The sequence below is a fragment of the Neofelis nebulosa genome, chromosome 3 (assembly GCF_028018385.1).
Source record: "Neofelis nebulosa isolate mNeoNeb1 chromosome 3, mNeoNeb1.pri, whole genome shotgun sequence".
NCBI lineage: Eukaryota > Metazoa > Chordata > Mammalia > Carnivora > Felidae > Neofelis > Neofelis nebulosa.
Genome location: NC_080784.1, coordinates 140,458,804 through 140,471,408, shown reverse-complemented (window position 1 = coordinate 140,471,408; position 12,605 = coordinate 140,458,804). Strand labels below are relative to the sequence as shown.

The following is a 12,605-nucleotide window of genomic DNA, read 5'->3' as shown; positions in this document are numbered from 1 at the left end:
TTCTGGGAGAAAACCCATGGGTTTGGCACCCTTCGAGAAGTACATAATTTTCTTCTTGATTCTAAGAAATATCAGTTCCCTTTTTCCTCTTTAATTCCTAAATTATGATCTATAAAATATTGCCTAGAAATCCTAAAATGTTTGATAGTGTACATATTTACACTTAAGTGGGCTAACAGTTAACAATATTCTAAGACAGATGCCTCATACTGTCCAGAATGTGATCACACACATTTGGATGTTTCTTCTCTTATTAGATTAAATTGTAGAGAAATGAAACAGGGTTCTAGGCTTTCAGAGTGGGAATTAAGCCTGTTGAAGCCTGCTAACCCCAAAAAGGGAATTAGCAACCTGGGAATTTCCTTATTGCATAAACCTAAAAAAAAAAAAGAAAAAAAAAAAAGGCAGATATGTATACCCTTTAGAAGGAGTTAATTTTAAATATAGAATTAGGACAGTGGTCTATTTTGCATGGAGCAAGCCTTATTTGCTAGTTTTGAATGTTAGGTCCCTAACCTGTTAGGTTTTGCTACATAAACATCAAACCCCAACATCTCTTGTTACCATTTAGTGGAGTTGGTGATCTTGATTACATGAAGCAGAGAACTCAGGGATTTATCTGATCATTCAAATCCAGGAAAAAAAAAACAAAACAAAACAAAACTGTGGCTTGACTTAATCCAGGAAGTGCCTCAATTTTCTGGCAAACATCTTTCCTTTTAAAATATCTTAAGGGTGGGGTGCCTGGCTGGCTCAGTCAGTGGAGTATACAACTCTTGATCTTGGGGTTGTAAATTCAAGACCCATGTTGTGTATAGAGATTACTGAAAAATAAAATCTTAAAAAAAAAATAAGAAAAAATGTCTTAAGGGTAAAGCTGATGGATTTGTTATCAGAATAACTTTGAGTTCTATATGTTTAGTTAGTAGTTTCCAGGTAACTAACCACATTCCCCGCCCCCCCTCCCCCCCCCCCCGGAAATGAATTTAGGAATTCCTTTGAACCCTTAGCTCCAAAAGAAAATTACCCCCAGTTGTGCGTTCTCCATCAGGATAGTGAGATATGTTTGGAACAGAGGGAGACACTGTCTTTTGTTGAGACAGGTCACAGAGTCAACAAAATGTACCCCAGCAAAGGGTAGAAGATGTTAATAATCTACGGTGCAACATTCCTCTATAGTTTAGCGACTCAGCTTCCAATGGTAGGGTGTGCTTTCTGGAGATTCTAAGTGCAGGGGGCATATGGGCAGTGGTTAGAAAAAGAAAAGCACAGAAAGAAGCATGCTAGGAGAAAATTACAAGACAGGTAAGAAAGTGGGCAGGGGTGCCAGAGCCAGGCCAAGTGGAGAGGTAAAGCTGATCTTGAAAACCTTCAACAACAAAGGCAAGACAATCATATCCAATGATGTTCTTTGTTAGATGAAAGGCAGGCCACCCCTGGGGAGCTCAAGCCTGTATCTACAAACCCAGGCGACGCTTCACATAGAGAAAGGTACATTCTTCTTTCCCTATCAAATCCAGGTTGTTCTAAGGCTCCCTCCAGGCCTCAGCTCCAAGCCTGCTTCTACGGAATGTCTGACGTGCCCGGACAGATTACCTCATGAATTGAAACCTATGGACTGACATGGCCTGGTGCTATTTATGCTGTGTTTACCCAGGCTTACATCCAGCCACATAAATTATACATGTATCTATCACCTGCTGGGGAGTCCAAATACTCACACAGCACAAAGAGGAGAATAGTAAATGATTTCCACAGATGACTAAAGTACACAATTTAAACCGCTGCTTTATCTAGATATTGAAACAAGAGGGTTTGTGTGAGAATGGTAACTCTTTCCGTGAAAACTTTTTGTTTAAATAGACTTGGAATCACATTTCATAAGCCTAATACCACTTTGGTAAAATTTTTTCAGCAGCCACTTTATGTATCTAATGCTATCATAGAGACCTTATAGCATTTTTGCAAATTCATTTATGTAATGCTCAAAATGACCACTTTAGATCAGAGGTCAGTCAGCAAACTTTCTGGAAGGGGCCGTAAAGTAAATATTTGAGGCTTTGTGGGCCATCCAGGCTCTGCCACAACTGTAAAACTCTCCAGCAAAAAGTAGCCACAAGAAAATGCACGACTAGATGAGGGTGGCTGTGTCCCACTTTATTTACGGACACTGAAATGTAAGTTTCATATAATTTTCACATATCATAAAATATTATTCTTTTGATGTTTTTCAACCATTGTTACCTTGTGGGCCCTGTGAAACAGGCAGACTTGGCCAGCAGCCCAGAGGTAGCTGACCCTGGATGTAGGTGGCTGAGAGATAAACATCATTGCTGTCATGGCAACCATTAAAGGGGCCTGGAGTTCAGGGAGAAGCGTTCCTCAAGGCAAGGCAGCAGTATTGTGGCGTGCCTTGCAACTCTTAGCAGATTCCAGGACCAATAGCATTAGCATCACCGGGCTCCACCCCAGTCCTCCAAATCCAAATCTGCACCTAACCAAGATGACCATGCTATTTGCAAGTCTGAGAGGTTATACTGAATTTGGAGAACGCTTGGCAGCATGGTTAAAGCTTGGACTCTGAAATCAGAAGGACTTGTTCAGGGGCACCTTGGTGGCTCAGTCAGCTGAGCGTCTGACTTTGGCTCAGGTCATGATCTCGAGGTCTGTGAGTTCGAGCCCCATGTCAGGCTCTGTGCTGACAGCTCAGCACCGGGAGCCTGCTTCGGACTTTGTCTCCTTCTCTCTCTGCCCCTTCCCTGCTCACACTCTGTCTCTCTCTCTCTTTCAAAAATAAATAAACATTAAAAAAAAAAGAAGTTCTCTTTCAAATCTTTGGGCCTCTCATTAGCTATGGGCCTTAGACAAATTATGATTATTATTACCAACATGTGCCAAAAAAGGAGGATCCTGGTCCATGCTAAACACTTGGAAAGTGCCTGGCAGGTGCAGTTCATTAAATGCTTACTTTGACCCAGTTCCAGAAAGCAAATGCCCACGTAAATACTCCTACTAAAGGCCACCTCCTCAAGGACGGACGCACTCCTAGCCAGTCACTGGAGTTGAACTCCTTTGACAGCAGCCCCACCCCCACCCCACCCCCACAGTCGCATCCATAAAAGAAAGGAGAGACGCCACAAGTCCTGGCCGCAGAGTGTAAAATATATTGATGGTTGTAAAGGGACAGCTTGGAGACGTTTCAGGTCTGCAGAGACGGCGTGCAGCATACATATACATGCTCTGTGTTTTGAAACCATGTCATGAGGTTCTCAAATACATCTCTGTTTTGAACACGATGTTTTTGTTTTGTTCATCAGCGCGGTTTACTACTCTACAGTTTCTCCTAGAGTAAATAAATAGAATGGCTGTTTGCAGAGCAACTACACCCTTACTGAGATGTTTAACAAGGTGAACTATTTCACAACTAGATTGACCTTTGAGTTAACGGCAAGATGTTTTCCATTTGTTTGCGTTCACTGCTGCAGTGGAGGGGAGGGGGCCGGTCACTTTCCAATTTATTCTTTGTTCACGTTTAGTCACCGACAGGCTCCAAAAACATAATGAAAAACCAGTCTGTTCAAGAAATTAAATTGTAATTTGGCTGTGGGTTTTTCCAAGACCCTTAAGGTCAGATAATTTAAATTTACAAGAGGAAAACAAAATTGGCATGATGGAAAACTAAGTAACAAAAAACTACGGCAAAATACATCTGTAGAACACAGTGGTCAGTTGTAAACAGCTCAGAAGGGCAGAGAAAACGAAAAGTCCTTCTAGAACATTAAGCAGTCCAGTGACAAACTCTGCTTTTTTTTTTTTTTTTTTCCTAGTGGCTATTTTCCTACCACAGTGTTGAGCTTCATTATATTAAATAACTTATATGGGTAAAAAGGAGTTTGCTAACCAGCAGCCAACTCAAAATCTTGCAGGAAGAGGGAGGAGAGGAATTCAAAACACAGCACACACTAAAGGGAAACAAAGTCCAGAGTCAGCATTCAACCAGTCTTACCCCTTCTGGCGATACCACGGGGCTGGAGCGGGGATCTACATGGAAGGTTTTCTCCCCTCCCTCCTCTCCCTTTTTCATTTAAGTTAACAAAGAAACATGGGCTTCCTCAGAGCCAGCACTCAGCTGGGCAAGTCCCATTAGCAGCAAATGTTCAACCAAATAAAAAACACACACACACAAAAGAAAGCTCCATCCAGGTGCAGAGCTGTGATTCACATGGAAATTCCAGAAGATGAATCATGTGCAGAGCTGGGATCTGTAGAGGATTCTTTCTCAAGTGTCTTCAGCGAACATTTCAGTCTCTCACAAAATCCGAGTCAATCTGTCAGCTGTGGGAAACAAGTCCCCCATCTGCTCTTGAGTGAGTTTGCTCGCGGGGACTTAGCATGTTTTTTTGTAGAACTAGATGCCAGAAAACAAAGGCCAGCCCTTCAGCGATCCGAGCGACAGCAGCAGCAGCAGTGACAGTCAGCATCCCCCGTTGGTTAAACTCTGCCTAAGAGGCTGGACCTGCGATGTAAAGAAGACAGGATGAGAACAAAAGTGGCAGATTATTTCGGTAAGGATTCAAGGGCCCTGTCTGATACTAGTCTCACCTTTCCTAGGCTTTAAGTTTGATTACATGTAATTAAAAAGAGAAAGAAAAAAATACGAAGCATTGAAGTCCATCTGTTTTTGTGCTAGTGACTTGCTAGTCACTTCAAATAAATGTTAACGGAGACGGCAAAAGCTTTGTTTTTAGGTAAATCTTTGAGTGGCTTTATATTAAAACAAAAACAAAAAGACAAACAGAAGTCATTAATTATAAAAAGCTTTCGCGTCTGCACTGGTCTTATGGCAGATGGGTTTACTCAGTAAATAGAAGCGTCTTCACATTACATGTCCATTGAGAGCATTTAAATAGCAAGCGACAAGAAAGGTGTCTCCCCTCGGAGGTACATTTGTCATTGCCACTGCTGAGTGTGTCTGCATGAACGGCTCTAGGGTGAGCAGGAAAAGCGTCTATGTGCAATTATCTTATTGCCTTCAAAGCTAATGCACATATAAGTTTTCAGGTAGGTACTATCACTCTAGAACAATTAGTCTTCGTACCCACTTGACACACGGGGTTTTGCAAACGCTCATAGCCTATTTCCCCTTCTTTATCCTCTTGGTGATTGCTATGCCTTGGCCTCCTGCAGTAACCCAACACTGCAGGAGCACAAGGAAGACTGTGCTTGCCTTCAGGGGGCTTACACTGTAGGGGAGACAAGAAGCAGTGAGCTACAAAAAAACGCCTTGGTCTGTAACAGGAGAAAACTGCCTTAGACTCTTTCTGGGGAGATACGAGTCAGGGAGGGGGAGGTCCTGGGGGGGGGGGGGCTGGACATTACACAGGATATGGAAAGGGCAGAGTGCATGGCTTACACCCGGACTCAAAGGGCAATTTGGTCTTCAGGGCTCCTTAAAAACAATTTTCAGGTTGGGGCGCCTAGGTGGCTCAGTCGGCTGAGCGTCCAACTCCTGATTTCGGCTCAGGTCATGATCTCACAGTTTGTGAGTTCGAGCACCACGTCTGACAGCATTGAGCCTGGCTGGGATTCTCTCTCCTTTCTCTCTGCCCTTCCCCGTCCCCCATCTCAAAAATAAATAAACTTAAATTAAAAAAAAAAAAACAATTTTCATGTGAAACTAGTCTTTTATACCAAAAATACATCTTCACTGTGTTTATATACATATTTCCCTGTATACCAGTCACACTATTTGTGTCGGGGCCAGTCCCTCAATGAATGCTTCTCAGAAGTATTATTACTGAACACTTGAGTTGAGTACAGCTCAGCTCGGATTCACGGATTTGCGTCTGAATTTAAGCCAGTCCAGGGCCCCTCTTTTTCACTTCGCATTTCTAAATTCTCCACTAACTTCTTTGGTCACATTTCAACCAAACAAATGTTAACTGGTACTGTATACTGTTTGTATAATACATACAAACAGGAGAAGAGATTGTACAATTCGATCTTTACTTTGACTTACAAACCCCTCCAAACTAACCACCAATCAGGAGGAATAGGGCATAAAAGAATAACAACTGGAAAAGAAGGATGTGGTAGGTTTGGACTATTTTCAAGTGTCTGGATTTCATGGGTCACACGGATACCAGGCATCATTTTTGTACAACCAATTTATCTGCTTACTACTTTTTTTAAAAGTCTCTAGGAAAAGTAACCAGAGCTAAGCTATGCTCAAGGGCCATATCAACCTCATGCTTGAAAGAAAGAAAGAAAGAAAGAAAGAAAGAAAGAAAGAAAGAAAGAAAGAAAGAAAGAAAGAAAGAAAGAAAGAAAGAAAGAAAGAAAGAAAGAAAGAAGGAAAGAAGGAATTATGAAGAGGAGAAGCGTGGAAAGCAAAGTTCACCTAACAATTAGGAGGACAAGGAGTAATTCCCAAATCCTTTTTCCAGCAAGATGTGGACTATGAGCCTCATGTGTTACACATGAACAATGCTGAAGAGTGCAGTAAATACCCTTCAATACCAGCACAGAGTAATACAAAGTTTTAATAGAAATGTGCCACTGGCAGGCCCACAATGTCATTAAAAATAGAACTGAGCACCAACCCAGCAAGCCCTGTTATATCCCCTGATTGCAGGTGTTGGCCACACCTTCTTTACGTCTGTGTCTGGGATAAAAAACAAAAACCAAAACGTGTCCAGTCCTTTACCCATCACCATGACGTGTTGTAAGGCTGATATTTTCAATGCCTCTGTACCTCATCCCTCCGCGTTGAGAGGTACAAAGAAAACCTAACTTTTCCTTTGAAACAAATGAAATCACACAAAACCAAATATATCTCAGACACCCTGGTTCGCAAAACCTAGCCCAATACCGAGTAAAACGAAGACTCCCAAATGATTCTGGGAAGAACAGGACCGTGCTTGTCCACCCTGGTACAAAAAGGCACGTGTTCCCAGAGGTTCTTAGTAGAAATACAAGTAGAGCAATTCTGATTACATGATTACTATATCTTGGCCTATTTTACCTATTAAAATATCTAAAATGGTTAAAATATACATTTAGCTGTTCTTGTTTTCTTTTAGAAACTACATTTGAAAATGCCAATAGATTAACACGATTTTTTTTAATTTGAATAGGTTCTGGATTCTCTTTTAAGTCCCAGCTTCCTCTCTCTCAAACCAAAGTGGGGACCAAGATCCAGTCACTAAGAAGAGTGACACGCTTAGATTTACTGAGCCAACTGGTACTTGGATCTCCTTTATCTGAGGTCAAATAAAATTTTAGTTTTAAAACTATTCGGAAATATAGTCTGAACTTGTTATTTTTTTAGATGATGAGGAGGGTCAGTGTTCTTTCGACCATACCATGGGGTAATTTCAGTTCTTCCATAAAATAATGGGAGAAAGAAAGGAGAGGAGAGTCACTGTGTATCTGACAGTATAAAAAAGTGAAAGGCGATAAAACTGAATGATGAGGACTCTAAGCCACAAAAATCCAGCTGACAAGAGTTAAGGAGCAGAAAGGACTCAGAACACACAGGGAGGGACTTCCTACAGAAAAGCACGTGGCTTTCCCCAGGTACGTCCAACATGGCCCATAGACCAGCAACGAGAAGCACGGAGACTCACCTTAGGGACTTCCATCTGTCCTTCTCTATGTGATTTTCAGGTCCTTCACTCTCATAGGAAGCCAAGTAGAGTGCTACAATCAACCACAGGTAAGAATGCATTAACACTGAGGCCTTCTCTTGGTATTGCCCCCGCCCCCATCCATCTCCTGTTTAACCGGAGCTCACCCCTACAGCAAAACTCTTTAAAATATCCAATGACAACTGAGAAGCATTAGTTTCATTACGAACACCGAATATCACTTTGCCCCTGATTGACCATCTCAGACCCAAAACCCAAGGGGTTCTAGGCCAAAAATGCACTTAATTAACTGACGGTTTATGAGGCAAAACAGCTTACAAGTGCAAGCCACATGATGCTATCCTACGCTCACGTTTATGTTCTTTATGAAGACGGGGAGGGGAGAGAGATCCTTTCCTGGTAGCCTTGATTTTTAAAAAACCTTTAGAAGCTAAAAAGCCAGATTTTCTAGGTCAAATTTTCACCCCTCTAATATTTTTTTTATTTGTAAATCAAAAGGAAACTCATGCAATGATTTTAAAGTGTGTTATTAATCCTATTTGTAGAGATTAATAACAATCAAGCCCCCTCTGGAATGTGTAATATTAGTGCAAAGTGCACTTCAGTCATTATCAAAAACACTATCAATCTACTGGGAAAAATACTATTGATTTCTAGAATATTAGTATATAAAAGATCAGTACAACAAATCCCTAAGTCTTTTACAAATTTTAACTCTCTTCCAACCAATTTTTTTTTTCAGTATAGACAATCACTGTTTCTGCCTCAAATTCCTTAATTTAAAAAAAACAATTATGTTTATTTGTTTATGAGAGAGAGAGACAGAGCGGGAGTCGGGGAGGAGCAGAGTTGGGAAACACAGAACCTGAAACAGGCTCCAGGCTCTGAGCTGTCAGCACAGAGTCCGATGTGGGGCTTGAACTCACAAACTGCGAGATCATGACTGAGCTGAAGTCAGGTACTCAACAGACTGAACCACCCAGGAGCCCCCCAAATTCCTTAATGTTTTAACGGGTCAAGATTTTCCACTACTTTTTCAAAAAGCAGCAGGTAGCAACTATTTTTTTATTTTTGCTTTTTTCAAATTACTTTTAATATCAACATGCCACAAACAAAACACCTTTTTTCTCCAATGAAGCATGTCCAAACAAGGGGAAAAAAATCCTTCCATGACTTTCCATTTGTGCCCAAAGCTTTGCAGATCTAGTATTATAAAGAATGCTTAAACACAGAAACCACTTATGGGTGAAGAATGAGTGCCCGATTCAACTACTTTAGGGATAAATCATATGGTTTCCTGTTCAACAGAAAACTCTCAAGTGGAGTAGGTCAGAAGATAGGCCTCCTACGATAGGAGGAACCAGGCACCAAGCACGTATACAGGAACCTCCCAATTGCAGGGTTGTGGATGCTGCTGGCGGTTCCAGCCAAAAGGCCTACTCACCATCTTCACTGAAGACTGGTACTGTGAGCAGATACTGCAAGATCTTCCGGTCCCTCTCAAACGGACACTCTACTTGTTTCCATATCATGAATTCACTCACTTGTTTGGCCAGTTCCCAAAATTTCTAGGAAACAATAAAGGAAGTGCATTTAAAGGCAGCCATCAAAAATCCTGAGCTTTCCATTTAATGTTTCCTTCTGGCTTCTAATCAACTGAACTACATGATTTTCTTAATTTGATAAAAACTCGCTATAGGTATTTGCGAGGAATAAGTATAAATGTACTCATGTTCCTCTAGATATTAATGAATAATAATGTTGCAGCTACTTTCTTCTACTCAGTATTGTTATTTTCTTTCTTTCTTTTAAAAAGATTTTTTAATGTTTATTTATTTTTGAGAGACAGAGCATGAGCAGGGGAGGGGCAGAGAGAGAGGGAGACACAGAATCCGAAGCAGGCTCTAGGCTCTGAGCTGTCATCACACAGCCAGACGCAGGGCTCGAACCCATGAACCGTGAGATCACGACCTGAGCCGAAGTCGGATGCTCAACCAACTGAGCCACCCAGGCGCCCCAGTATTGTTATTGTCTTACAAAACAATAAGGAGAAAACTTTCTTCTAGAACTTCAGAATAAGCTTAGGCTGCCTGGCCTGAGATGTAACGTAGGGGGGCCTGGACCCTCTCTGTGCACAGATTCTTGCAGCCTATTCTTACCTCAAAATTGACATGGCCGTTTGGAAGGCGGTTGGCACAGCCCTCATTGAGGAAATAAATATCTTTGATTAAAAGACTGAAGAAGGGTATCACAATCTAGAGAAAACAAAAGATTTTCATTTGTTTGGGTAAATAAATATTTAGCTTCTCATCGAACAGTACAAGAAATTAATGAACATTAGTTCTGGATTACATAAAAGGCTACCATGAATTAAGATAGTGTTTTGTTTACCTCCCATGACATTAGTTTCCTCCCTTACATCATTTTGCTTAAGATGCAAATGCTATTACTAACCAAAACGCAGCAGAGACAATAGGCATTAGGAAGTAGATGGCTTCAGGTAGTTTCTGCAGTTTTTCCCATTGCAACAGTGTATAATAAATCTAAAAGGTCTAGCCGTCAAAGGAGGGGAGATCTAAAAGAACTCTTGCTTTTCATTTAGCAACCCCTTTAGTTAGAGCAAAATATTAACGGAATACCTGTCGTTGCAGGTCCCAAGATTTCAAGATGCGTGACCCAACTCCCTGCTACAATCTGTGCTGTTAGATCAATGAGACTTCTACATTCTAGAGGAATGTCTTGTTAGATGAACATTCATTGCTCAAGATCATGGGAGAGGTCAGAATTTTAGGTAATAGTTGCTACATACTTCCTCTTGAGTAAACCTGGCCTTCATGGAACAGAACAAGTACGCACCTGTCCTCCTGGGAAATCACCTAAGCAGTACCTTGCACAATATGTCGGGAGATGTGTACAAGTGAAGGAGGAATATAAATGTGTAAATTAGAGTGTCTGTTTGAAAAACAATAAACCTCCTCCAGTAAGGTTTCTTTACCTCGTGTCTTTGATTTGATGAGGTGGTATTTAATTAATTACCCTAAAATAATAATCTCTAAGAAAGCATCCTAAATCCTGGTAAGTCCATAACGAACAAAGAACAAAGCTCTGACATAGTAACTTCCACTTTCTTTTTTTTTTTTTTTTTTTTTTCAACGTTTTTTATTTATTTTTGGGACAGAGAGAGACAGAGCATGAACGGGGGAGGGGCAGAGAGAGAGGGAGACACAGAATCGGAAACAGGCTCCAGGCTCCGGGCCGTCAGCCCAGAGCCTGACGCGGGGCTCGAACTCACGGACCACGAGATCGTGACCTGGCTGAAGTCAGACGCTTAACCGACTGCGCCACCCAGGCGCCCCAGTAACTTCCACTTTCACTCAAATGCCAACAAGTCTTTGAAGACTCTAAATTTGCTACAATGCAAATAACGTTCCAAACACAAGTTGTGCGCCTCAGCTGTTTACTGGAGAGCAGGTTTTTGAAGTTTCCCTAAGCTTATGACTCATGGGGTGCATCTATCCTAAATGAATGGGAGGTCTGGAAAACATACCTTTGGGCTCAAACACACAAATATGAAGTATCAGTTTTCACCTCTAGAGATAAATTCGGATTTCCTCATAAAGTCATTTTTAAAAAGCAAGCTTTGGCTCTTTTTGTTTCATTGGTCACTGAAATAGCCAAAGTGAATCTTCAGTTTTGATAGTGTCTTTGAATATACTTTTAAGCATTTACTATCATCTGTGGAAGTCTCTAAAGCCAAATTAGTAACGATCCCCTCCTTCAAATATTACTGGCTAATTCTCTATTATTTTAGAACGAAACAGCTATAGTAACAAGCATAAAAGCACACCTGAACTTCATTTCTTTGAAAGACCTCCTCTAATTGGGAAGTCAGGGTTCTAGATTCCATTGGAATCAGCTTAAAATGTGGTCCCCCAATTTATTGGCGGCACAACCCAGGAGTCGACAAATGGAGGCCCATAGCCCAGCACAGCTTCAGGACCTGTTTTGGTATGGCCTAGGAGCCACACGGTTTACATTCTTAAATGGCTGGGAAAATATCAAAATAATATTTCTTGAGCATGAAAATTGTAGGGAATTCAACTTACAGTGGCCAGACAGCTTTACTGGAAAATAGCCGTAGCCACTTACTCATCTACATATTGTCCATGTCTGCTTTTATGCCTCCACATCAGAGTTGACTAGTTGCATTGGAGGCTGTATGAGCTACAAAGCCTAAAATATTTATGATCTGGCCCTTAATGGGAAAAGTTCACCAAGCCCTGGTATAAAAAAACCTAGTTTCCTCACATTAAAATGGAACCTAAAATGAAATCAACCTTATTGAGTTGTAGTGAGGATTAAATTCAATAATTTAGGTCTGACCTCAGTTAAGCACTGCCAAAAAAAAACAATAAGGCCCATAAACAGGGAAAACTATTATTGATGCACTTATAAGACAATAAGGATATACCATCATAGGGAAATGAAAACTAAGTTATAATCAAGGTGCAATGTTTGCATAGTGTGACAGCTTTTAAGCAAGAATTTTATCTCTGCACTCTATTCTCAGTGCTGGGCAGTGAGATTCACGTGGTGTTGACCATTCTCACACTGATATTTAAACTTTTCCTAACTTCCTGTCATGTGCCTCTGGCCGAGGCACAGAGGCTATCCTTTAATTTTTACATTCGTGGTGCCTACAAGATGATCATATAAATACATAGAGAGAGAGATCAGAGAGAGACAGAGAGACAAACAGAGATTTCACATGTAAGAGAGATCATCTGGTATTTGTTTTTGTCTGACTTATGTAACTTAGCTTAATGTCCTTGAGGAGGTTCATCTGTGTTGTCACAAGTGACAAGAGTTCGTTCTTTTTATATGGCTGAATAACATTCTGTTGTGTATATGCACCACAATTTCTTTATCCATTCATCCATCTGTGGCTACTCAAGG

General features: G+C 41.0%; 1 protein-coding gene across 9 annotated transcripts in view; it reads right to left on the bottom strand.

Moving 5' to 3' along the window:
• Positions 1-3,141: 3,141 nt before the first annotated feature.
• Positions 3,142-12,605, bottom strand: part of RASGEF1B (RasGEF domain family member 1B) — a 580,386-nt gene continuing 570,922 nt past the window's right edge. For all 9 annotated transcript variants that reach the window (XM_058722120.1, XM_058722118.1, XM_058722117.1 and 6 more), the window contains 4 exons: positions 9,809-9,904; positions 9,094-9,217; positions 7,629-7,701; positions 3,142-4,516 (listed from right to left, as the gene is read on the bottom strand). In XM_058722120.1, the coding sequence (XP_058578103.1) occupies positions 4,492-4,516; positions 7,629-7,701; positions 9,094-9,217; positions 9,809-9,904 (318 nt within the window). In that variant the 3' untranslated portion in view covers positions 3,142-4,491. The remainder of the gene's footprint in view (positions 4,517-7,628; positions 7,702-9,093; positions 9,218-9,808; positions 9,905-12,605) is intronic.